Source organism: Diceros bicornis, chromosome 4, assembly GCF_020826845.1.
Source record: "Diceros bicornis minor isolate mBicDic1 chromosome 4, mDicBic1.mat.cur, whole genome shotgun sequence".
NCBI classification, from domain to species: Eukaryota; Metazoa; Chordata; class Mammalia; order Perissodactyla; family Rhinocerotidae; genus Diceros; species Diceros bicornis.
In genome coordinates, this window is record NC_080743.1 from 8,513,856 (window position 1) to 8,541,462 (window position 27,607).

Consider the following 27,607-nt stretch of genomic DNA (forward strand, 5'->3'; position numbering starts at 1 on the left):
AGTTGATTCATTGGAAAAATATATATTGACTACCTACTGTAAGCTTGTACTGTCATAGCGTTTATGCTCTAGTCAGGAGGGGAGACATTATTTCAATACAGTAAAGCATGTGTATCTAACCAGAGAAAGTAAGAGGTGCTTATTACAAGGAGGAGAACTTAGTTTGAAGATCACAGAGGCTAAGCCATGGGGGATGAATAGGAGTTAGGGAGACAGAAGTGAGGAAGGCACTGCCCTGGATCAAAGGAGTAGTACATATCACATAATAATAGCCAACATCTTTTAGGTGCTCTGAAAAGTTCTCTTCATGCTGTAACTGTTGTTTTCTGCTTGATATATAACAAAGTCATAAGATGTTTTAATTGGTAATTTCTTGGTATATTAAACTTGAACTTAATCCTTTTTCTCCTTAACTTGGTAAAAGTCACTATCAGTAATAGGAAAGTATGGAGGGAGGGACGGAGGGCAGAATCATTTGACTATAGTATTTAGTGGCCTTTTTTCTTAAAAATGATCAGATAAAATCCAAGCAGGCACCTTCCACCCAGCTTATAAAATAAAATATCATCAGTGCAGTTGAACTTCCCTGTGTACCCATTAGTGTTTACATTTCCCACTCTTCCCACAAGTAACTACTATCCTAAATTTAGTGTCTATAATTTTCTCTCACATGCATAAACACTTAAGGTGCATGTTTAGCCTTTCGAGTCAGGAATTGGATGAATAACTTTGGGGTGCCATTGGCCTCCGCCTCATTTTCTCCCATCTGCAAACTTAAAAGTAATGCTCTTCCCCAACAAAATTACGATGTTGTACAAAATTTTTAAATCTGATGAAGGAAAGTTCTGTTCAAAAATCTTCAGCATCAGTATATTCCTATGTACTATCATTTCTCAAAATGTGTTTATGGAAAGTTAATGGATATTCAGCAAAATTAAGTAGGTGTTTTTCTTATTCCAGGTATCTCTGAGTTTTTAAAGTGCAGATACCATTGTAAATATTCAAAAGGATACTAAACTATTTACGATTTTACCAAAATTATCGTGGAATCCTCCCCTCTTTTTCAAGGAGTATCTTACTAAAATGATGATACATGAAACATTTATATATTTATTTGAGATGCAGTTGTGCATTTTTAAATATTTCAGATCTCAATTCTTGGTTCTGTTTCAGGTTGAATCATGTAGCTGCTGGTCTTGTTTCACCAAGTTTGAAATCAGATACCTCTAGTAAAGAAATAGAGGAAGCCATGAAGAGAGTACGAGAAGCACAGTCCCTAATTTCTGCTGCTATAGAACCAGGTAAAATAGGTTTATGTGAATCTTTATGTGAATTTTGTTGAATCTTAAATTATGTGATTGTTGGCAAAAATGATTATTGCATAAGTTTAGAAATTTGTTGAAGAGTACTCTAGTTATTTTTTAATTTTCCAAGTTCTGGTAAAAGATCATATAGTGGAACGATTCTCAGTGAGGGGATGGAGGGTGGGGAGTTGTTACTCAAACGTATTTGGGAGTATCTGGAGACGCTTAGTTGTCGTGCTGGTACCAACTGCACCTAGTGGGTCGAGGGCTAAACATCCGGTAGGTATAAGACAGGTGCACCTCCCTCCCCGCCAAGCAGAGAATGATCCATCCAAAATGTTAGTAGTGCCTAGGGTTATCTAATACTTGGTGTGATATTTTGGTTGCTTTTAATTTATGGTTTTTTGGTGGTTTTTCATCATTTATGTTTGCCTATGTTGGGATAGCCAAATTGATTTTAGTCTTTCAGTCTTTAGTCTTTGACCAAGAGAATCTAGTGAAGATGCTTCTGTTTATGTCATCTGTTTAAAGAAAAGCAAATACCTTATTCTTTGCAGATTGTTTTTTTGAGCTGAAATGAATGGTCATCCCATTGTCTACTTATATATATATTTGGATCTTTGGTCCTGGATTTTTTTCTTCCATTAAATAATGTTTTATTCATTTTCAGTTCTTATTTCTTAAAAAGTGGGAAAGTTTTTAGTACGTGTAGTATTAGGAAAATATGTTTAAAGTATAATACTGGATAAATTAATACCAAGTGTTTTTATGTGTATTACCTCATTTAATCAACAGAATATTAAATAATCAGCCCAAGGTCACATGGTAAGCAGTAGGAGCTTTAGGTAGACAGCTGGATCTGTGACTCCAAAGCTAGAACACCATGTGTAACTGTTTCTGTTTTTCATTGAAAACTCATAACTGGACTAAAAGTGGTTTCTTTATGTGTTCCCTCCCCCCAGATTTTTATTGCTTTATTATTAATAATGACATCCATAATAAACTGAATCCTATTAATGAAATGATCTAAATGTGAAGGAGGAACTCACTCTCACTTTGATGATAGTCCATGTATGAAGAATGCGGTGACTTTCTCTTGTTATTCCTAAGTTAAAGGAATTTCTTATGTTATTTAAAAAATAGAAAATGGAGACAAATCATTCTAGATCTGTCTCCTACATCTCCTACATTTACACAATTGAAAATTGGTGAGGAGGAGGGGAGACAGACAGATTAAGAAGAGAACTAGTTTGCTAATATCCAGTTCTGTCACAGAATATAGTGAGAATAGTGAATGAATCATGACTTCCTGGATCTGGAGGCCAAACGTGGAGCCTGTTTATCAACCTCTTTAACATAAATGTACATGAGTTTATTTAAGCAAAGGAGCATAGAGCTAAGTGGTGAAGAAAGAAGGAACATTTTGCTAGACCAGGAATTTAAAATTTTTATTTTATATTTTTATTTATTATAAACTTATTTATTAAATATATTCTACAGTTAACTGCTGGTTGGCAGATCTTGTTAATACATAAACTTGTGAAAATTAAAGTTTTAATCTTGGTGAATTGTAGCTATATTTGGGAAAAGTAGAACCTAAAAATGGAAAAAGGGACTCTTCACTTAGAAACCTCTAAAGAATAAACAATGAGAAAGATAATCCTTTTCATAGGGTGTTTTATGGGCAACGCTTCACAGCCTCCCACGTCTGGCAAATGAAATAGTCAAGGGAACCTTTGAATAGCTGAAAATCAGAATTCTAATTTGGATCTACCAAAAGCCTCAATAATTTGCATCACTTAATCAAAGCTTCAGCATTCTCATTGTAAAATGATCACTCGTAACATTTAAGGATTATATGTAAAAGCTACAAATTAAGATAATAAAGAAATTCTTACAGTAACTCCTGAATGGGAATAGTTTCCCCATTTGTTTGATGATTTCTAAATGCAGATTCCTTTTCTTTTAAATCCAGATAAGAAAGAAGAAAAACGGAGGCACTCAAGGTCAAGGTCACGGTCGAGGAGGAGGAGGACTCCCTCGTCTTCTAGGCACAGGTTCGACTGACTGCTTTGATAGTCACTTATACCTTAGATAATTTCTGTACGTCACATCCTTCTTAATTTGCTGCCTCTTAACCTACTAGCTCCTGGTTAAAGTTTTTAGTGTCACTGCTGTTAGCAGCTTATGTGAATGAGTGTTCACATATGTGTAAATGGAAAAAAGGGATAGGCTATAAATAGATGATTGATCCTTTAAAACTCCAAAAAATCCAGGGATAGGAGGAAGGCACTGGGACATGAGCACTAAACTGAGTTAGTACTACGGAAAGAACACTGTACTTGAAACTAGTGAGTTATAGTTCTGACTTTTCACTGGACTCCTGAAATTTTTAATTTGGGAGGTCGTTAGGCAGCCTGCAGATTACCCACCTAGTGCATGAATATTTGCAGTGACAACTTGTTATTCTTTTTTTTGAGACTGTTCTTTGTATTACTGGATAAACTAATTGATGGTATCATCCTTCATTCTGCCTAGAGTAAGACTAAATCAGTTTATTCTCTTTTCTGTGTGACATCCCTATATAAATTTATAAGGTTCTCTTTAGACCAGGGGCTCTGGTATTAGGTTCTCTTCATACTTGTAGAAAATAGGAGAAGCCCAAAGAGCTTTTGTTTATATGAGTAATAGCAATCGATGTTGGCCATATTAAAATTTAAAACTGTCAGTTGAAATAACAATAGTAAACCCATTCATATTAACATAGCTTTGAAACAAAACTTTTCAAAAAAAATTAGAAGAGTAGCTTTGTTTTACTTCTTTGCAAATCTCTTTAATATTTAGCTTAATAGAAGACGTGCAGGATTCTGCATTCAACTTACTGCAATATATTTTGGTTAGTGTGTGTAGAAAATCTGGCTTCACACAAACCAAATATGTAGTTAGAAAAGGGAGAAGTAATTTTATAATCTTTTCAGGTAGTTGTGAATAGTATTCTTTGATACAACAGCAAAACTTGACAAGTGATAGTTTCTTGAAAGATAGTTGCAATATGGAATCTGAAACCATAATAATGAACCTTTTATATTCTGTTACATTAAAATCTATTGATCTTCCTTACACTTTGAATGGATCTTTTTCCAAGGTGTGCTTTTGTAAAATTATGCATTGGTGGTTTGCAAAATAATTAATTCATTGCGTTGTGCAAGTTTTCAAATGGTAACACATTTTGTTATACAATATCAAAAAATGACATTTGGTAATATTACCACAAATCTCGTCAGAAAACTCTTTAAGTATTAGAAAGATGTCAAGTTCACAATTGTGGGTTCAAGTTTTCCAGAATTTGATTTTCTCTTGAAAGCTCAGATTTTATTATTGGCCACAAATTCACGTGTTTTCCTTGAAATGTTAGGCTTCATTCATTTTTCAAGAAACGGTCTGCCAAATACCCGAGTCTGAATAACCATAGTTTGTCAGTTCTTTAAAGTAAAGGTAATGTTTCACGGAAGAAGCAGTTAGTTAAGCTCAAAACGCAATCACAAAGTGTCTTGATACAGCCATTGAACTTGAGTAAGTATCAAAAGTGATTTATGCATACTTCCCATTTTATTGCACAGAATATTGCTCAAGGGACTGGATTTAATATTACTACTCAATAATGATACTACTTTAGTAGTACTCAGGGGACTAGATTTAATAAAATTAGTAGTTTTTACTGCTTCATCAAGGACATCCTTAGTGAAAATAGCTTTTTCTTTTCAGTTTTTTTTTTTTTTTTTTTTGTGAGGAAGATCAGACCTGAGCTAATATCTGATGCCACTCCTCCTCTTTTTTTGCTGAGGAAGATTGGCCCTGAGATAACATCCATGCCCATCTTCCTCCACTTTATATGGGACACTGCCACAGTATGGCCTGACAAGCAGTGCGTCGGTACACGCCCAGGATCCAAACCTGTGAACCCCGGGCCGCCGAAGCGGAGCGTGCTCACTTAACCACTTGTGCCACCAGGCTGCCCCTATTTTTTTTTTCTTTTACTGCAAGTGCGTATTGTGAATGCCAGTGAAGAGCGCAGTGACTACTAGGGCAGTTCAGTTGCCACTACCTTGATTTGTGCTGAGGAGATGCCAGCACTTTGAAACGACCATTGCTTTTGCACATTAGTGCAAATGTCAACACAGTGAAAAGGGCAAATAATGGCTTATTATTTTGGAAATAATTTCAGCCTTACGGACCCCATGACATTGTCAAGTCATTTCTTGGACTTCGTCTTAGTCCATTTGGCTGCTGTAATAGAACACCATAGATTGGGTGGCTAATAAACAATAGAAATTTATTTCTCACCATTCTGGAGGCTAGGAAGTCCAAGATCAAGATGCCAGCAAATTTGGTGTCTGATGAGGACCCCCTTCCTTGTTTGTAGTCAGCCGTCTTTTCACTGTGTCCTCACATGTGGAATGGGCGAGGGGTCTGTGAGATCTGTTTCATAAGGTCATTAATCTTATTCATGAAAGCTGCACCATTATGACTTAATCATCTCCCAAAAGCCTACCTCAAAATACCATCACATTGGAGATTAGGTTTCGTACTATTCATCCTGGTTTATCTTTCCACACATGTCATTTGCCACTCCAGAACAGTTAACCACAGTATTACTTGCCTGAACATGTCATTTTCCTGATGCCTCCATCTTTTTGCTCCTGTTCCTTTCTGCCTCATGTTCTTTCCCACATCTTCACCTCACCTGAGAAACTCCTTTTTCTTTGTTCAAGATACAGCTAAAGTTTTACTCTTATGTGAAGTGTTGGTACTGCTTGCAATACTAATCTTCCATAACAGTGCTCTCATAGCTTAGTTTGACATTTGAAAACTCTTACAGATAAAAGAGAGCCTATGTCTTTTTCTTCTGTATATAAAGTACGTGTCAGGACTCTCAAATTTTAATTAGAATTGCTTTAATATGACCAGTGGGAAGTAACAGTGAAACATTTGTTTCCCTGAGCAAAGTGTTTTTGGACACTTGTAATAACACATCATAACAGATAATTATTATGGGTTGTGTAGTGTCTTAAGCATCTTGGCATATAAAATGACCATTACTTTCAATAAGCTTTTTTACTTTGATATATAATATGCTAATCTCTATATTTTTCCATGTTTAAAAGCTCATATAAGGGGCTGGCCCCGCGGCGTAGTGGCTAAGTTCACGCACTCCGCTTCGGTGGCCTGGGGTTCACAGGTTCGGATCCTGGGCATGGACCTACGCACTGCTTATCAAGCCATGCTGTGGCAGGCATCCCACATACAAAGTAGAGGAGGATGGACATGAATGTTAATTCAGGGCCCATCTTCCTCAGCAAAAAGGGAAGGATTGGCAACAGATGTTAGCTCAGGGCTAATCTTCCTCACCAAAAAATAAATAAAAATAAAAAGCTCATGCAAGCTAGTAAGTGTGTTCAAGTGACTCCACAGTAGTTACTGTTGAAAAATAACTGTTTTGGGGCCTTAGAGTAGATAGACTGATGTGGTACCTCTGCTTATTGGATTTTTTAAACTATTTTATATTGTTAATCACTGTTTAGAAAGAAACCTGTGAGAATGACTTATGATTTGTTTTTCTACATCTATATTTTTTTCTATATACATTAAAGGTAGGAAAAATGTGTAACTCAGTTTAGCTAAAATGATTGTTGATTTAAATTTGTCTTAAAGCCAGAATGCTCAAAAGATGAGTCGTACTTAATTGTAATAACATCAGTTTTTGTTTTCCAGAATTTTTTTTTAACTCTTAAGAAGAAAGTGATGATTCTGATATTTTATAAGGTCAATATTTCACTCAAAATATATTACTAGTACCTTTTATTGAAGTCAGGCACTGTAGTAATTGCTCAAGGGTGCAGTGGTGAATAAGGTAGACATATATACCCCCTGTCCTTGTAGAGCTTACGGAAAGATAGGTAAGCATGACAGGAAAATTTCCTAGGATACAGACATGTTATTGAGAGCGATTGTTTTAGTAAATGGTTTCAAATATGGTCAAAAATAAGAAATGATTAAAGTAAAAATTTATTGAATTTGATAAGACTCTACTGATGTGTTTTGAAACAGCTGTTTTGGAGAATGATGACAACCGAAGCTATATTAGCACATCAGTAAGAGGAAAGAAGGGAGTCAGTATTTAATGTATATGCCTACACTAAGGCGCTGAGCTGGACTTTATAATTTCATTTAAATTACAACTATTCTGTGATGTAAGTGCTATTATTTTTTTGACTGCTAAGTAGTAGCCTCAAAGAAGTTAAATAATGAATGCTGTAATGAATGTTGTCAACTGGTTTATAAATGAGATTTGAACACAGATCTTTTCCATTTCTAAAATGTCCATCCTCTGGCACCTTGAAAAAGTAAAGGGGAAAAGTTTAGACTGTATTTGAAATTTTTCATGGAAAGAGGTTGAATGGTCACTAGAAGTTAAATGATCAAGTCTAAGCAAAGAACTGCAATTTATTTTTAATTATTCTTAAAACAGAAGAAAATAAAATATGGGAAGGAAGATCAGTGACAACATCAAAGGTTAATTTTGCTTCTTAAGTCCTGGGAGAGAAAGTATAGAAGTGGAGGAGGAATGGGGGAGAGGGTGCAGAGAGAAACATTTCTGTTACGTGATAGGAAAGAGATGATCATATACAGACAGTGTATGTTGAGTGGAAATGAGAATAAAAGAGGCAGTTTGTACTCAATTGTGTATATCTGTATGAGGCCTCCATTGCTTGAACTTCTCTTAAAGTGTAAATCAAAGTGAAATACATTTCAGAGAACAACAACCAGAAATATAGAAGGCAACCCACTCCATGGTTTCCATTTATAAAATGAGAATAATAGTGGTACCTATTTTCTAGGCTTATGAGGATAAATGAGTTAGTATTTGTAAAGCCTAGTAAGCATATACAAGTATTGAGTAATTGTTAGACTTAACCTGCAATGGTGAGGAATCAAATATATACTAAAATGCTATATAATTGTGAAAGATGATGCAAATAAACCAGAAATTTTTTATTTTCCTTTATTCTCTAGCAGAAGAGGAATTCCAGGTGTTAAAAGGTATTACTGAATTCTAGGGTATCAAAGATGTTTATTATATGGACTAAATAAATAATGGCAGCAATTGATGGGAAATTACCCCCATTTACTGATGGTTAGCCCATATGTCTGAATCTTTTGTCTGATGCTAGGTGAAATAGTCAACACACAGAGCTAGTCTTTTTACATTTATATGCATGTCTTGGCATCCTTTTACATTATCAGGCGGTCAAGAAGCAGATCGAGAAGGAGATCACATTCTAAGTCAAGGAGTAGGCGACGATCCAAAAGTCCACGACGGAGAAGATCTCATTCCAGAGAGAGAGGTAGAAGGTCAAGGAGCACATCAAAAACCAGGTACAGTAGACTAGTAATATTGGGTGGGACGATAACTTGTCAAGTTCTCAAGACCTCAAGTACTGTGCTACTTAATGATACAAAAGGTGGTGATGGGAGATTGGGCTAGACTGGGGGAGAAACTGTTTGAAGTTTGAGGAGGCTCACATTTGTTTTCTTGTTCTGCTTTGTAAACTTGATTTCTGCTTGGAGCTGAAGGCTTAGATAAGATTTCTTTGCAGTAAAAATTCTTGGCTATCCTACTGCCTTATTTCATTTCCTTCTTTCCATGAAACTACTGCTAAGGATTTAGTGCTACCAGCCATTCCTCATGCTGTGCCAAAGAGTTTATGGCAGACAATCATACCTTAATTTATCTTTATTTATATCATCATCAGCACCTTATAAAAAACGTTTATTAAGAATTGCTATATGGGGCTGGCCCCGTGGCTTAGCGGTTTGAGTGCGCGTGCTCCGCTGCTGGCGGCCCGGGTTTGGATCCCGGGCGCGCACCGATGCACCGCTTCTCCGGCCATGCTGAGACCACGTCCCACATACAGCAACTAGAAGGATGTGCAGCTATGACATACAACTATCTACTGGGGCTTTGGGGGAACAAATAAATAAATTAAAAATTAAAAAAAAAAAAAAAAAAGAGAATTGCTGTATGCCAGACACTGAAACATACTTGGAGAGTCTCTTACCTCATGATTTGGGACCAGCAGAGAGTTAAAGTGAGGACTCATTAAAAAACAAACTTCCCCACCTTAACCGTTTTATTTCGATTTAAACATGCATTCAATAATCATTCTTTTTCATATAGGGCCAAACCCTTTTAAATTAGCATGCCTAGCCTTGAGTAACACATAACCAAGTTACTGTTTTTTCATTTGAACCACCTCTAAAGTGGCAAGAGAACTCTGTCCCTCAAAAAAGTGCCCATATTTTTATTATATTTTCCCATGCATAGTTGTCACACACACACAGTTTTACAACACTTATTTTTTTAGCAACTATCCTTTATCTCTTTCTAAAATATTTGCCTTAATTTTCCAGAAGCAGTCCTTTATTTATCCATTTATATATTATGTAATTAAAATAATAAGGCCAGCTGGGGCCAACAAAATTTATTCTTGGTAAGCATATAACTCAGCTGGGAGCAGAGGTTCTGGGATAGCTTTACTGAGTGTTGAACCTGTGACAAGGCTTTCAGTCATTATGTTTTACAGAGTGAGTCATCTCTTAATCCAGTCAGTCGAACAAACAAGCTTGCTTAATGAAGCATCTGTCATACAAAGCAGAATTAGGCATTGCTTCCCTCAGGGAACTTACTTTATACTAGGAGAGAGATGGATATAACGACAAAGGAAGGGCCATTGTTAGAGATGTTGGAGGAGGCTTAATTGAGAATTGACTCTTGAGTATTAAATTCTGATAGATTTGAATGGACTTAGTGAGGGGCATGGTTTCAGGTAGAGAATGTTGTTTACAAAGTTAGCCTGAATTCTTGAAATAGCAAGTATTTTGTTGGAGGAGGATGAGGAAATGAGATCAGAAAAGTGTAAGGAGACAGATCCTGCAGAAGGCTTTGTTGTTCACACTAAGGAGTTTGTACCTGATCCAGGAGGCAATGGAAATAGATTGAAAAGTGATGAACAGGAGTTAATATTTTCAAGTTTGTACTTTGTAAGATTTCTGATAAGAGGGTGAAAGATCAGTTTGTAGAAAACATGACTGGGACCCCTTAAGGAACTGTGACAGTAATCTAGGAATTAGATTATGATAAAAACGTGAATGAAAAGAGAGGGTAGCTGAGGGAGCAGGGTGACCAATGAAGGGAGGGAATGAAATAGAGAATACAGGGTGGGGAGTGAGCTTAGAACAGCTAAAGGGATACTTTAATCTCTAAAAGTATAGAATAGTTGAGATAGGGGTGTATGTGTTTCTGGGTGTAAGGGACTTCTCATTCAACAGATATATTGTTACACTTTCCCCAGAGTCTTGGAGAGAATGGTGATCTTGGGGAAAAAATGCTGTGGGGAATAAAAGCAAATTTACAAGAATCTGTAAGATTTAGAGTTGAGGTGTGGTTGTAGTAACAGTCCCTGGTGATGGGATATTTTTCCAATAGTACTGAGTAGCCTAGAATATGTAGCAGCAGGAAAAATGCTAGAAGGGTTGGGTTGATCCATGATAGAGGTTAACGTGGGGTGTGTGCCTCGGAAGCATATTGGTAGTATTGATGATTCATTTTGATAGTGTGTTATGGGTTTGAGCCTGATAGTAGAGGACGTAGAGTCACGGTGGGTTGGGGAACTGGTAATCAACTGAGAAGAAAAGCAGTGTTGAAGAGCCTGGAGACAGTCATTAGAACTATTGGTGTTTATCACCAGACATACCAAGAAACTGGCCAACATCCTTAATGATTTTCTCACCACACAGTCTACTTTACTTTACTTTATTGGAGAGAAGTTTTATGTGGAATACCAGGAAAATAGGATTTTTTTTAAGTCGTTTACCACAGATATGCCACTTGAGCTATTATTTCTATACAGTTCTATCAGAATAGCATTCATATTTTAAGAATGGGATTAGCTCTCATTGTGCTGTGTAAATTTACATTAGCTGAATCTTCTAATGCATCAATTGTGTTCATTTATTAGAGACAAAAAGAAAGAAGACAAAGAAAAGAAGCGTTCCAAAACACCACCAAAAAGCTATAGCACAGCCAGACGTTCCAGAAGTGCAAGCAGGTGAGATGGCATTATGAATTCTTGGCTTTTTTTCCTTTGTTTGCAAGTATTAATAGGCTGTGAACATTAAATGTTCTCCAGTACCTAGATACATATTTCAGTGTTGAAGTTTTTTAAAGACAATTTGTGAGGAATAACCTGAAGTTCATCTTTCTTTTTACTTGATAATTTTGTGGTGTAGAGTATATTTGAAATAACCTGGAATTTAACAGAAGTTAGTTTTTATGTTTACGCATTTCACATCCTGATTTGGTTGGTTTGTGGTTTTTTCCCCTAAACATTTAAGTTTTAATGGCTAGAGTATACTGAATTATTAGATTAAATTCTTTTTTTGTTGTTGTTGTTTTTTGTTTTGGTGAGGAAGATTAGCCCTGAGCTAACATCTGTGCCAGTCTTCCTCTACTTTTTATGTTGGTCGCCACTATAGCATGGCTGACAAGTGGTGTAGTTTCGCACCCAAGATCTGAACACGCGAACCCAGGCTGCTGAAGCAGAGCGTGCTGAACTTGACCACCACGTCACAGGGCTGGCCCCTACATTAAATTCATGTTATTGTGTTAATTTATATTTAAAATATCCATGTTAATACTCAAAATAATTTATTTTGCCATGTATAGTGGTTCATCAAAATAATGGGAGGCAGTACAAGTTCTGATTTGTGTCCTTCTTAGACTGGTAATTCTGCCTTTAACCTGCCGTAGTGAAAATTCAGTGTTGCAAACTTGACAGAAAATATATTTTTCACACTTAACATGGAATTCATATATTAGTAATTAATTCCATTTTCTTCCAGTCCCATTTACAACAATACAACACTGTATTGTTGCAGTGTTTGTTTTCTTAATCTTGATTGTTTCAATTCACTAGGAGGCTTATTACACTATATACAAAACAACTCAAAATGAATGAGGGAGACCTAATGTGAAAGCTAAAACTAAAAACCTCTTAGAAGAAAATATAGAAGTAAATCTTCATGATCCTGAATTTGGCAGTGGTTTCCTAGATATGACACCAAAAGCATAAGCAACAAAAGAGAACTATAGATAAATTAGAGATCATCAAAATTAAAAACTTTTGTGTTTCAAAGAATACTATCAAGAAATTAAAGATAACCCTCAGAGTGCTAGAAAATATTTGCGACTTATGTATCTGATAAGGGACTTGTATCTAGAATATATAAAAACTATTACAACTCAATCATAGACAGATAACCCAATTAAAAAATGTGTGAAGGATCTGCATTGACATTTCTCCAAAGAAGGTATGCAAAGTGTCTGATAAGCACGTGAAAAGATGTTCAACATTGGTCATCAGAAAAGTTTCAATCAGAACCACTTCACGCCCACTAAGATGGTTACAATCAAAAAGACAGATGATAACTAGTGTTGGTGAAGATACGGAGAAAATTGGAGCGCTCTACCCTGCTGGTGTGAATGTAAAATGGTGCAGCTGCTTTGGAAGAGTTTGGATGTTCCTAAAAAAGTTACACATAGAGTTTTTTTGTTTTTTGTTTTTTGTTTTGGCTGAGGAAGATTTGCCCTGAGCTAACATCCACTGCCAGTCTTCATAACAACCAAAAAGTCAACCCAAATGTCAGTTAACTAACATGGGTGAATAAAATAGTATATCCCTATGGTGGAATATTTTTTCAGCGGTAGAACGGAACAAAGTACTGATACCTGCTACAGTATATGGATGAGCCTTGAAAATTATGCCAGATGAAAGAAACCAGTCACAAAGGACTGCGTATTGTATGACTCCATTTATATGAAATGTCCAGGATGGGTAAATCTATAAAGACAGAAAGCAGATAAGTGGTTGAACTGGGGTAGACTATTTTCTTCAAAGGTAAATATATAAAAAAAGAAAATGAAACCAGGTTTTAGTGTGCAAGGAAATTGCAAACCAAGTCTGAGGGATAGGTGGCAGAAGGGATGTAAAAGATGAGACATGCAGCATGCACTTTCTTACCTTAACAGCTGGAGGCACTTTTTTGCATGTTGCTTTATTTAGTGTACTTAATCATAAGCACCTTACCCTACATAATTATTGGATCGCTCTGAGTTAAGGCATATTCTGTATGTAAGTTTTTATTGAATACCTACTATGTGTTTGTAATTGTGCTACAATCTGTCGAGGGCCACAGAAATATAATATAAAGTCTCTTTTCCATCTAGGGAGTTTGGAGTATCAGTTACACAAAGCAGTAGCAAAAAGTATGAAATAGCCAGTCCTTATGAACTTCATGAGTATTTGATGAGTGAAAAGTTGTGTATAAGTGTTCCAGGATGGGGCATTGGGAGTGGGGAGTCACAGGGGGCTGTAAGGGTTTAAAAAGCTTCATTTGGAAACCAGACAACTGAAAGTATAGGGTTTTATTATTTGGTCATATAATGGTCATCTCGTTAGTCCTATAACTTTTGAGAATAGTGACAGAAGCACAGTATTTTTTTAAAAAGCCACAATTTAAAGAGGGAAAGCCTATACATCTTAACACTAACTGCTCAAAGTGGGATTGGGGGATGTGGTTTGCTAGAGGGTAGTAAATCCACTTGATTTCCATGTTATCGCTGACTTTAGTTCTCTGAATTTTACCTAATGATTCAGTGTAATTTTTTTGGATTTTATTAGCAACTGCTTTCCATATCACAATGTATTATCCTGTATCTGTTCTCCCTGCTGAATGTTAGAATCTAAAACTGATTTCTTAAATAATAGTTTACTTCAGACTGTTAGTCCCTATTAAATTACAACTTTTGTTAATCATTCTTTCCTCAAATTTAAGATTTCTAATATCTTGATGTTATGTCTTTAAGAAGAATTGCTAGAAACGTAGGGGTTTCTTGAGGGCATTGAAGGAAAGGTGTATAGTTTGCAAAAGAATTGCAGTTGTTTATTATTGATTTGATTCTTCAGCTCAGAGCAGTATTCGATTAGCAGAATCCTGTTGTAGGAGTTCCTAGTGGAGCTCTGTCATAGATGCATCAGCTGTGATGTGTCTGTGTTTTTTTATAATACTGTATTTTAAAGTCTAGTTTGCACATTTGTGGTTCTAGAGAGAGACGAAGACGAAGAAGCAGGAGTGGTACAAGATCTCCTAAAAAGCCTAGGTCTCCTAAAAGAAAATTGTCCCGCTCACCATCCCCTAGGAGGTAAGAATATTAATCATTTAGATCTATCCTTTCTGTTTTTCAGAAACTGGCAGTTTTTCTTTTAAAAACTGTCCTGCAGTTTTTCTTCCTTTTCAGGAATTAAAAGCACGTGCTGAAGCACGTGCTGATCTATCCCCTGTATGACTTGAGGCAGGGTTCTGATAAACACTGATTAGGACTGGGCATTTAGACCTGTAACCAAGTAATAGTCTTCTTGCCTGGATTACTTGTGCACAGCTTGTGTTTTGAAATTGGGCCTTTGTCCTCTTTATAGCCTATGACCTTGGGTCAAGCTTCCCATCTAAACAAGTTTAAACTTACTGCTACTCTTAAGGGGGAAACTTCTTGAGTGGTTCCTTTAAAGCATTTTTTGTGAGAATATTTTACTGTCATCCTAGACATAAAAAGGAGAAGAAGAAAGATAAAGACAAAGAAAGAAGCAGAGATGAAAGAGAACGATCAACAAGCAAGAAGAAGAAAAGTAAAGATAAGGAAAAGGATCGGGAAAGAAAATCAGAGAGTGATAAAGATGTAAAAGTATGTTTACAGACTAATTTATTTTGGTATTTTGTGTGGTGCTGGTACTTTTAAGAAGTGATTTTTCTGTGAAGACGTTTACTTTTATTATTCTCCTTGGCAAAGCAGGTTACACGGGATTATGATGAAGAGGAACAGGGGTATGACAGCGAGAAGGAGAAAAAAGAGGAGAAGAAACCAACAGAACCAGGTTCCCCTAAAACAAAAGAATGTTCTGTGGAAAAGGGAAATGGTGATTCACTACGAGAATCCAAAGTGAACGGGGATGATCATCATGAAGAAGACATGGATATGAGTGACTGAACACCGCCACCATGGGAGTCCACCTGTACACGTGCATCAGTGTCATTCCTCCGTGTGGTTTCTTAATGCTGTATTTGCTCATCTCAGACCTACATGTACACAGCTCTGAGTTATTCCAATGGTTATAAGCTCCTGATATTGACGTTAGTTATTTACATCCAAAAGCTTTTAGAAAATGATACCTGGGGAACCATTTCTTGACATGGTGAAACCTGATTGAGTAACCAAGCAGTTTTACTATCCTGGTGCTGCTTCATAACAAAAATGAGAAGCTGCATGCATCTCCAGCAGGCATGGATTGTTTATGTTGTATGATCTCCTTTATTAGGTAAGTTCACTTATAGTATTTCTAGAATTTGATTCATCGCTGTGATAGAGCCGTTTAGGGAATGCACTGATTGCATGTTAATTTTGTGGCAGGAATATCCTAAATGTCATTAAAATTCTCCAACATGATGGATCTACTTATGGTCTTGTTTGTTGACATGACAAATTAACATTCTTATAGTTACATCTGGAAATGAGCATTTGAAATAGATAATCCTTTAAGCCTTGTGGCTAAATTTTTGTGGCTTTTGTTTAACTTTGAAAGGTTATATATGCACTAACCTTTTTTGATGGCTAATTAGGCTTTAAATACAGAAACAAGATTACAAATAAAACTGCCTTTGGCAGTGAGTAAGTAGCGTATTTTGAAGTAGAGTTGTATACTTTTTCATAAGGTGTTTGGGAATTTTTTTTCCTAAAGTAATTTATTCCACATCTCCATCAGTGCAAGCTATCTGCCTGTCCTGAGTCCATCTGGAAAAGAAAGTTCTCTCTCATCGTGGTTTTCAAGTTTCCACTCTTTTATTAATTTGTTTTAATCTCAGTGTTGGAAAAAGGGGATAGTGCATTTTAAATTGACCTTCATATACTTTTAAAATAAGACAGGTCTACTTGATGATGTACTTTTTATTTGATCTCAAGTTGTATAAAACCAATAAATTTGTGTTACTGTTACTGCAGTAGTAATCTTATGCACACAGTGATTCCATGTTAAATGCATAGTAGTTAGACAACTGTTTTCTTAGTTACAGGTATTTCAAGCTTCACTTTTGTGCAGTAAAACAAAAGTAGGCTACAGTCTGTGCCATGTTGATGTACAGTTTCTGAAATTGTTTTACAAGACTTTGATAATAAAACCCTGAAACTTATGTTCATGTTCCTGTAAAACTGTATTTGTATTTATTTACGCTGATGAATGTATGACATTTACCTCATTCATTTTACAAATCAAGTTCTTGCCCCTCTCAATCCACATATTTAAATATAATAAGATGAAATCCATCACTGTAGTGACTAGTTGCCATGAGAATTGTCAGAGTTGGTTTAATTTTTATCTAAAACAGCTTTCTTCTTAGTGTAATTTTATTTCTCATATTTTCAGTATAGGAATTGGGTTGAGTAAAACAGTGAACTTTAGGATAAACAAATGATCCCACCTGTATCTAGTAAATTTATATTTTTGGTGAAATATAAATATTTGCCTTTTCTGGAATAGTATAGAAACTGTCAATGGTATGTATCTACTGTACAATACTAAATAGTATATTTATTCATTTATGAAATCAGTAGTGTTTGGTGGGATTAAGGGAAAAATGAGGCTTGGAATTGTAGCTTTTATCCAAGTTTAAGTATAATTTTTTTTTAACTTTGAAATGATAAAAAAGCAGCATTGTATTTACAGTTTGTAGTAACTTTTTAACAGTTTTATCAAAAGGAATTTTGTCTATAGTAAGAAATTCTAGTAACCGTCCTAATAATCACTGCATTTTTAAACACGAAGTTGAATACAAATGACATTTGTTTAAACTTATAAAACCTTTTTTAGTAGATAAGGGTTGAACCATATGACATTGCCATTTTTGTAAGTCAAAAACAAGTAAAATATTGGCTGTTTCACATGGTTAAACCTACTGTTACTCAGTCTGTTCCCTCACTTGTAATCTCTGAATACAAACATACTAACTTTTCAAAAGGGAGTAAGAAATTTTGGACTTTAAAATAGTGCCCCTGACTTAAAAAGCTCCAATGAAGGGAATCCATCCTGAGGTTACTTTCCAGTGAAGGTTTTATGCACAAAGGCAGGGTTGCGCTGGGCACAGGCCTTTAACATAGATCACCAGTTGAAGTCAAGTGAACACTGCCTCCACACTTGAGTTTTGTTCTGTATTTGATAGTAAAAATGATTAAAAAATAAAAGTGGTTTTGTTAGAAAAACGTTTGTCCTATTTATTTGCCTGACTTCTTGATGAGTGAATGAGAAGTAGTGGCTCTGTACGAGTCCAGTCATGAATTTCAGCTTCATTCACAGCTGGAGAGACCTATGCTTTTTTTTTGATTTTCCTGTCTGTAAACAGGGAGTGATACCTACCTTGCAATGTAGTTGGTATTTAGGAAAAAAATGTAGCCCTGTGTGCCAGTAAATGGTACCTGCTGTTTAGTTATAGAACTTTTCAAAACTAGACAATAATGTAGTTTGAGCTTTTCAAAACTAAACAATAATAAGCACTAAGATAAATTGCATGCAGATAAGGCTTTGAGAAGGCTATGTTGCTCTTTTCATTTTTGTGAAGATGGGTTTTGGATAATAAGCTTCCTGGTAGTGTTTATACAGATCGTCCTCGATTTATGATGGGGTTACATCCCGATAAACCCATCATAAGTTGAAAATATCACAAATAAAAATGAATCTCAACACCTAACCTACTGAACGTCATAGCTTAGCCTCATCTACCTGAAATGTGTTCAGAACACGTAGATTAGCCTGCAGTTGGGCAAAACCATCTAACAAAGCCTATTTTATAATCAAGTGTTGAACATCTCAGGTAATTGATTGAATACTGTACTCAAAGTGAACCAGCATGGTAGTCTGGGTAAGAATGGTTGTATCGGTTTACCTTCGTGATTGGGTGGCTGACTGGGAGCTGTGGGCCCTGCTGCTGCCCAGCACCATCAGGCAGTATGGTGCTGCATATTACTAACCTGGGAAGAGATCAAAATTCAAAATTTGAAGTACTGTTTGTACTGAATGCCTATTGCTTTGCAGCCTCGTGAAGTTGAAAAATCATAAGTCAAACCATAGTAAGTCGGGGACTGTCTGTATATACGTGGAAGGCAGAAAAATATGTACTTACAGAAAGAAAACCGGCTTCTAGAACAGTAACAACTAATTTAACTTTCGAGTTGAATCTTACAACCGAGTCAGGTTGTGGTGTCAGTATCATACAACCTGCACAAGCCAACTTTTCCTCTGGCAAAACGATACCACTTTCTCCAGTTCAGCCCCAGATTAAATGCTTAGGGTCCATGCTGTTTGAAGATGGACAGACATCTTTGAAACTGCAGTCGAGGTTTCCAGTTTGAGATTTTGTCTCAAATCTGGGTAATGCAGTTCACCCCTGTGCTATCTATTTCTCTAATCAAGTACATGTAGTTGTGTTTACTTTAGTTAAATATGGATGTAATGGAAATGCCACTGGTACTTTTTTTTAAGAGCATCCAGAATATGTCTATTGCTAAGGCTTTATTAGCAGAAGTAGTTTTCTAAATGATACATTCCGGAGTTGATTTTTGAGTCTATTTTACTCAGTGTTACTTTTGTTGCCATTTTCATTTTATAATATCAAAGTATATGTGAAATTCATTTAGACATTCTTCAGCAAAAGAACTCGTGTGAACCGTGCTAATTCTTTACTAGTGGAAATATTAAGAATGTACTTCGTGTATAATAGGTGTTACTAGCAATCTAAGACCATTCACAGAGAAGGGATCTGATATAACCAGTGTTTTTTAAATGATGTCCTTACAAAAATAATTGGGGAAGTGACATGCTCACGTTCTTTTCAAAACAGTCTCACTTTGTAAAGGTTATTTTCTCAGTGCAGTCACTAAAATTATCATGATGTCTTTTTTTTAAAAGCTAGTTAGCTAAAATATGATTTGTTCATAAGAAATTGAAGGTCTAGGGTCACAAATAGAATGTTCCAAATGATGTTTAATATTACTGTTCAGTTACCTCAAGATGTCATTTTATCAATAGAGTCCTCCCTTGGTATCCACGGGAGACACGGATACCAAAATCCGTGGATGCTCAAGTCCCTTCATCTGCGGAAACAGAAAGCTGACTGTATACCAAATGTAAAAACTGCCTTTTTTCATTTTGTTTACTTAATTATCAACTTTTGGAGGGCAAGTATGTAGATTAAAAATGTTTTTCTTGGGCCGGCCCTGTGGCTTAGCAGTTAAGTGCGTGCGCTCCGCTGCTGGCAGCCCGGGTTCGGATCCCGGGCGTGCACCGACGCACCGCTTCTCCAGCCATGCTGAGGCCGCGTCCCACATACAGCAACTAGAAGGATGTGCAGCTATGACATACAACTATCTCCTGGGGCTTTGGGGGAAAAATAAACAAATCAAATTATTTTTAAAATGTTTTTCTTATCAGCCAGCATTCAATCAAAGGAGCAGAACCACTGGAAGAGAGATTTGTGACAGGGATTAATTGTGAGAGCTGGTTAAGTAGTCTGAAAGCTGTTTGTTGTCTTTGCATCTGATGCTGGAGATTGACGCCCACAGGCAGTCGGGAAGGGAAGATGGATAATTGGAGAGAGAAGAATAAATTGGAACCACAAGCCCGAGCTGGAACCCACAAGGATGGGCTGAAACTCGGGTCAGGTCTTTGGGCGTGGGTGTCTAGCAGGAGCCAGGATCCTTCATCATGAAGCTAAACACACAAGGCAACCCGTAAGTCAGAGAAGCTGAAAGGGTTCCAGGGGAAGGTGAAGCACTCGCAGGCCCAGCTGCTGCTCATCCCAAAGGGGCCAGCAGATTAACCACAACATGCATCAACTACAAAGTTTCTGCCTCACTTCTGCCCTCCAAAACTCCTACACCACCCACATTCATTATTTAAAACACCCCAGCCAGTCACTTGTCAGCCTTCCTTAGTGACCAAGAACTCTGTGAGAAGTACGGATAAATAAGTGGGGTTTTTTTCCTTATATTACACAAAGTTTCTACTTTAGGCTAATTAGTTATTTTCACCTGCAAAACATGATCATATTCAGGAATGAATGCCAAGTACCTTTCTTTAAAATCTTTAGATTTTGCTTCAGTATTTGTAAGTGCTGTGGCAAAAGTGCCACTGTAATCCTCTACCGTAGGTGCCACTGTGGCTACAAGTACTTGTCTAAAACGAGCTACAATTGTAAAAGCTCATCACCAGGCAGAACTATAAGGATGGTCACATGATCTAAAAAATGTGATAATACTTGAGATGACATTTTTAGATGGTGACCTAAAATACTATTGCCTCAGATTTCTGACATAAAATGCTTTGCAAGAGCTTTTGCTAATTCCTAGTATACAAATGATGGGCTTTTACCAACTTTAGTCTTGCTGTCTTTACAAGTGATTTAATACCTCCTGTCCACATATGTCTGGGGCAAGTTTTATGGTCAGTTGTCTTGGAAAGTTTCCAAATACAGCAACTTTGGTAAGGATGCATTTTGTTAATTTTAGAAAACATGGTTAAGATACCTTTTGCTGGAGTTAACAAGTAGAGGCATAGTGTCCCATACTAATCAGTAATTCTCTCACTCCATTTTAGAGGCTGGCACACTACAAGCAGGACTTCGAATTCACCTAGTTTTCTACTACAACTTTTTCTCAACCATGTTGTTTGCAAATAAAAGTAACATAAATGAGCAAAAGGAAGCACCCCTTAATTCAGTATTTACTGAAAATATTTACTCCAGGCCTTTTGTGGCATCGAAACAGGATCTTTGTCTGCTGTAGACTTAGTGAACACTGAGGAGGCGGCTTGCTAAACAATCATCATTTACCGCCCTCCACCAAGGTGTGAGGAATAATCGGTACATAAATGACACTGTGAAAACCCATTTTCATTAGTGTGAGCAGGGCTCAATACCAGTTCTAAGCAGGAGAAAGAAACTAGTTTTTCAGCTTTTGTTGGCTATAGTTGCTCTGAAATATGTTCATTTCCAGACCATCCTATGCACCTGCACTCACAATAATCAGAGTGTCTGCTCTATGCTTCTCTTTTTTAAAGTCTGACAGTTCTCTGTAGGTGAATGTCTACAGACAGAGGCAAACTGTCTCCAGGGAATAATTTTCATGCAGACAAAATCATATCTTCTTTTGATACCATACTAGTGGCAGGAATATTGAGCATTTCTAAATGGCCATTTAAGGTAGCCATCTTACAGTTCCCAAATTTAAACAGTTTCTTCAATCACAAATGGAAGGCATACAGAATTTTACGGCCCTACATTACAAAATCTAGATTTTCATGTGAGATTATCGAAATATATGTCATTGTGATCTACTTACTTGAAACAGCACAGAGCTTCAGTCATTAACTGGATTAAAAGGCACATTTTGAAAAGTCTAATATTGTGAAAAGTTTATTTGCATTAATTAACTCCTTGTTTTCACCATCATAAGAGAGACTGACATTTGCTTGTCCTTTGTGATCAGATAAAAGACATTTTTGGAATGGATAATCTCTTTCTACTATTCCTTATGAAAGAAAAAGATAAAGAGTTAAAAACAAAATCCAAGTGCAAAAGTTTCAGTAGTCTTCTACCTCCAGTGTACCCCAGCAAAATATTCACAGCTTTCAGGAAACTGATAAATCCCAAGCTGCAATTTACCATGTTTCTTCCCCACTAAGTTATCTGTACTTATGAAAAAATCTACAGTATTTTCCTGGAAACATACCATATCCCCACAAAGTAGAGGAGTCTAAAAGCAACAGTCATCAGTGCCATTCAGTGTCTCAACCTTATATAACCATTGACAGGATAATTCAATCTCTAAGTCACTTGATCTCCAAGCTTTCCCAAAATAATAGGGATCAACTTCTAGTCAATAAACCTAGTCTGGGTTTATCAACTCTTTCCACAAAATTCAACAGACCCACATAAAGTAGTAACTGGTCTTTGAATTTTTAACTATGATTATTTTTCTTCATTATAAAATGTATTTAATAAAATGTCAACAACATATGCAATGTAGTATGTATCAGCATGGAAGATGCAGCTTTAAAGATGTTTATTATAAAAATTTTCTTATGGTTGATGCTTTGGATTTTTTAAATAAATCATCTCTTCAATAAAGGTCTCTAAACTCATTCAAATTATTTAAAATCCTGGAAAAAGTTTAAACTACCGGTCACTCTAAAAAACTTGACAGATGCATTTATCAGGATACATTTAAAAAACATTTTTTCAGCTAGGCTCTTTAATAAAACATAACATTTGATGACCGTTACACATTATTCTCCCTAATTTATTTTCATTCTTGGACCTTCAAACCATCTTGGAATAAATATGAAAAATTTTAAGTGCAAAAATGAGTAATGCATGATTTTAACACTTTGGAGATAATTAAAATCAATAAATATTTTCTTGTGATTTAAAAAAATAAACAGTAGGAATTGTCGATCTTGTGTATGTTTCTGGAATTTAACTTGTAACAAATATATTCTGTTAGCATATAAAATGTTTTTACCTTACTTTGAAAGTATTAAATATGTAGGGATGTCCAAAATATGTGAGTTCTTTTTTAAAACTGACATGAATGCATCCATATTCCACTACAAAGCAAATAATCAGAATGATGTGCACTTATTAGGAAGCACATTTAAAAATTTGGAATTTTTTTTAAAGTGCTGAGATTTGGAAGAGGAATATCTTTAAGCATGCTAACCATACCTTATCATCAACACCAAAAGGACTTTTAAACTCAAGTTTAGAAAAAAAAAAATAGAGGTTCTATGAAAGGAAGATTAGTAACAAACATTTTCCATTGAAGAAAGAATTCAGGTAAAAACAAATAGCACCACAATGAATTGCACTAAGGTGCTAAAGGAGGTACCTTATTCCCTGCAGAGTGAACGCTTCTTCTGAATGTATTGCAACATATAAAATGCAATTGTTTAATGGTTACCATTTGGTTCATTCATCTACAGAAAACTGCATTCCTTCTAGTTCATTATATTGAACAAACATTCAAATTACTGAACTATACATAATGTTACATAGTTTACATTTTATGAAAACAAAGCTTGAAGGAATATTTATAAATGTCACCTTGAATATAAGATGACAAGTTTAAAAGGGCTTCATATCTCTTAAGACATTTAATTTATGTTAATGGTCCAGGAGTGTTTTAGATATAGATATAGATATACTTATATGCATATATATTTCAACAAGAAGTGTAAAAATTTTTAAAAACAAATCACAGCACTCAGAGCTGTTTTACATAAGAAGGACTTAGGGTCATTAAGGTGTCAAACTATTACGCTTATGTATGTATATTTTTAAAAAGATTGAAAATGGCACATCAGAAAACTTGCTAAAATTCTCTTAGAGGTCCATTTCATTATATCATATTACTGATGTGTCGATTCAATGTAATTCCCTTTTCTTCACTGAAAGCATTTGTCCCTTCTATTTGGATTCACTTCTGAGGTCTCTGCATTCTTTTGCTTTCCTTGGTTAGATGGCATCCTTTTCCGTGTCAGCTAAAGATCAGGAAAACGGCTCGGGTCTTCCTTGTAGTCCTCAGGTACAGTAAAGATGGAACCATCGAATTCATCGTATCGAAACTCCTGAAAAGTCACAGTGGCTGTGATGGTAGGAAACACAGGTATATCTAGAGAGAACGATCAATGACAACACTGTAAAATGAAATGTTTATTTATAGACCATAAAATACTACTTGAAAAATCCATATGTCTTAAAATATAGAAAAGCATTATTCAAGGACCAGACGAATCCTAATATATGTCTAATACTGAGTATATGTTTTGGGAAAGGCTTTGGTTATTGGCGAGGAGAGAAAGATACCAAGGCATCAAGAACGACATCAAAAACTCAAGTTTCCATTGCTTCCCAGTCTTAAAACTATAATGCCAGATTCCACCAGCCTTTTTTCCTTTTTCTTGGGGCAAAGGCAGCTGCATTTGTACTTTTTGCATTCTGATATCTTTCCTTCACATTATAGTATATGTATTATTCTGAATCTGAGATGATTTATTTTCATTCTAACACAAATGAAATACATTAATCCTTTTTTCTTTTAAAACACCAAAAACAATCCATCACTTAAATACATGGGATAAAAATAGTCTCATCAGAATTGGAATAACTGGAGTAATATCATACCACTTAATCATACATATCACATCATACAGCCTAATATTCTTCTAAATAAAACACATTCCTGGCTGAAATTATGAGTGAAACCTGACACTAAAGATGGCCAAATACTTTAATCACTCTGTTTAGTTTTATTCCAAATATGAGTTACTGGAAAGAACACAAATCATAAAACTTGGGTTCTGATTCCTACAAATCATTTAACTTATGGTCCTCAGGGATTTTATCTACAAAATAAATAAACTCTAAAGCTTCCTTAAAACTCTGAAATGATTCTATGAAAGCTAAGTTGAATGTCTGTCTTAGAATAAAGGCATACATAAATTAAGTTTATTTGACTGTTACAAGGCTAGTATTTCTTTGCAGAAAGTAAGATTCTCATAAAAAAAATTTTAAACACAGAAATAAACATAAGGATTACAGAGTTTCCAGTTATTTCTGGAGGAAAAAAAATCATTCATTGGTGCCTATTAAGTGGTCAGGGGTTGGCAGACTAAAGCCCACAGCCTGCCCTGCTGTTACAAGGCCTGTGAGCTAAGGAAAGATGGTACCGTTTTTAACGGCTAAAAAAAAACACAGAAGATGATTTCATGCCAATAAAATTACATGAAATTCAAACTTCAGTGTCCATAAGTAAAGTTTTATTAGAACATAGGATGCGGTTCGTTTACTTATTGTCTATGGCTGCTTTCCTTCTCCAACAAGGGGTAAGCAGTTGTGACAGAAGCCACATGGCCCACAAAGCCTAAAACATTTACTATCTTTCAGAAAAAGTTTGATGACCCCTGTTTTAGGCAATGGATGTACACTAGCAAACAAGAGAAAAAAATCATGCCTTTATGAAGATTACATTCTGATTGGGAGATATAGAGAACAAATAAGTAAAAAGTAATCGTGACTAAGTACCCAGACAAAAATCAAGCCTGGTAGGGACAGGGAGCCCCAGTGTTGGGGGTGAGAGGTCTTGAATTGGGTGGTCAAAGGAAAGCCTCACTAAGTGACCTTCCAGCAAAGACTTGAGATGAGAACAAACCATACAGCTGCCTAGAGGAAGAAAATTCCAAGTAGAAGGAATAAATAACAAAGCCCTAAAAAGAAAGCGTCTGGTTTATTGTGGGACCAGCTAGGAGACCAGTGTGACTGCACCCAACTGAGCGAGGGGAAGATTAGCAGGAGATGAGGTCAGAGGAGAAAGAGGCAGCCAGATCAAGTGGGGTTTAGGTCAAGGAAAAGTCTTTGGCTTTTACTCCTGATGAACTGGAAAGCCAATGGATGGCTGTGAGCAGAGTAGCAACGTGTTTTGTTAGTTGTAAGTTTTAGCAGCTGTGATGAGAATACAATGGAGGATGACAAGAGTAAAAGGGGAGATGTGCTCCACAAGGAGCAGCCAGAGAGGCAGGAAGAAAATCGAGAGAGAACTCTGTATCAAAGAAGTGAGAGGAAATTTGAGGAACTATCATTCATCGGGACAAGGACTCCACAAAAACAGCGTCAAATTTTGGAGAGATTAAGAAAGATCACAGAAAAGTGTCCAATAGATTTAACAACATGAATATCAATAATGAACAAAGTACGAGTGGAAGAGATAATGATAATTTGCAACGAGCAGCTGGGTTGTTTCTAGTCTTGAGACTATCACAAATAAAGCTGCTACGAATGAACACTTGTGCACAGGTTTTTGTGTGAACATTATCTTATTTTTCTGGGACAAATGCCCAGGAGTGCAATTGCTGGTTCGTATGGAAGTTGGGTGTTTAGTTTTTTTAAGAAATTGCTAAAATGTTTTCCAGAGTGGCTATACCATTTTACATTACCGCCAGCAATGTATGAGTGAGTCAGTTTCTCCACATCCGCACCAACATGTGGTGTTGTCACAATGTTTTATTTTAGCCCTTCTGTTAGGTGTGTATAGTGATATCTCACTGTGGTTTTAATTTGCATTTCCCTAATGGCTAGTGATACTGAACGTTGTTTGTGCGCTCATTTTCCATTTATATATCGCCTTTGATGAAATGTCTCTTCATGTCTTTTGCCCTTTTCTAATTATCTCGTTAGTTTCGTTACTGATGAGTTTTAAGAGTTCTTGTGTTTTCTTCATCTTAACTGGATCTTTCACAGAGCAGAGTTTTTACTTTTGATGAAGTCCAATTGACTGAGTTTTCCTTTTATGGATCATGCTTGTGGTATGAAGTCTAGAAACTCTGCATAAACCTAGATCCCCAAGAATGTTTTGTATGTTTATTTCCTAAAATTTTAATAGTTTTATTTTTTACATTTAAATTTAAGTCTTGATCTATTTTCAGTTAACTTTTCTATAAACTGTAGGACTAGGTAGAGGTTCTTTTTTTTTTGCTTTTGGATGTCCAATTGCTCTAGCATCATTTGTTGAAAAGACTCTCTTTTCTCCTTTGAACTTCTTTTGCACCTTTATCAAAAATCAGTTGAGCCATATTTATGAGGGTCTATTTCTGGGTTCTCTGTTGTGGTATATTGATTTACATGTTTATCCCTCAGCCAATACCACACTGGTGGTCTTGATTACTATAGCTATATAATAAATACTGAAATTGAGTAGATTGATTACTCAAACTTGATTTCTTCTTTTTCAAAATTGTTTTGGCTATTGTTCTGGGTTGAATTCTTTCCCCTCCAAAAAATATATGTTCCAGTCCTAAGCCCCAGTACCTCAGAATGTGACCTTTTTTGGAGAGTCTGTGCAGAAGTAATCAAGTTAAGAGACATTAGAGTGGTCTCTAACCCAATATGGCTAGTGTCCTTACAAAAAGGGGAAATTTGGAGACATACACACAAGGAGAACATTATGTGAAGATGAAGGCAAAGAATGGGGTGATGCTTCTATAAGCCAAGGAAAATCACCGGGAGCTAGGGGAGAGGCATGGAACAGATCCTCT

General features: G+C 36.0%; 2 protein-coding genes across 11 annotated transcripts in view; one reads left to right on the forward strand and one right to left on the reverse strand.

Moving 5' to 3' along the window:
* SRSF11 (serine and arginine rich splicing factor 11) overlaps positions 1-16,661 on the forward strand; it is a 44,122-nt gene extending 27,461 nt beyond the window's left edge. For 5 of the 9 annotated variants that reach the window (XM_058538286.1, XM_058538288.1, XM_058538290.1 and 2 more), the window contains 8 exons: positions 1,174-1,301; positions 3,280-3,361; positions 8,379-8,405; positions 8,610-8,741; positions 11,384-11,473; positions 14,530-14,625; positions 15,024-15,162; positions 15,268-16,661. In XM_058538286.1, coding sequence (XP_058394269.1) covers positions 1,174-1,301; positions 3,280-3,361; positions 8,379-8,405; positions 8,610-8,741; positions 11,384-11,473; positions 14,530-14,625; positions 15,024-15,162; positions 15,268-15,465 — 892 coding nt within the window. In that variant the 3' untranslated portion in view covers positions 15,466-16,661. The remainder of the gene's footprint in view (positions 1-1,173; positions 1,302-3,279; positions 3,362-8,378; positions 8,406-8,609; positions 8,742-11,383; positions 11,474-14,529; positions 14,626-15,023; positions 15,163-15,267) is intronic. The other 4 variants (XM_058538282.1, XM_058538283.1, XM_058538284.1 and 1 more) reach the window with 4 other exon arrangements.
* A 5,903-nt stretch (positions 16,662-22,564) lies between these two features.
* Positions 22,565-27,607, reverse strand: part of ANKRD13C (ankyrin repeat domain 13C) — a 100,196-nt gene continuing 95,153 nt past the window's right edge. For both annotated transcript variants that reach the window (XM_058538281.1, XM_058538280.1), the window contains one exon: positions 22,565-24,189. In XM_058538281.1, the coding sequence (XP_058394264.1) occupies positions 24,059-24,189 (131 nt within the window). In that variant the 3' untranslated portion in view covers positions 22,565-24,058. The remainder of the gene's footprint in view (positions 24,190-27,607) is intronic.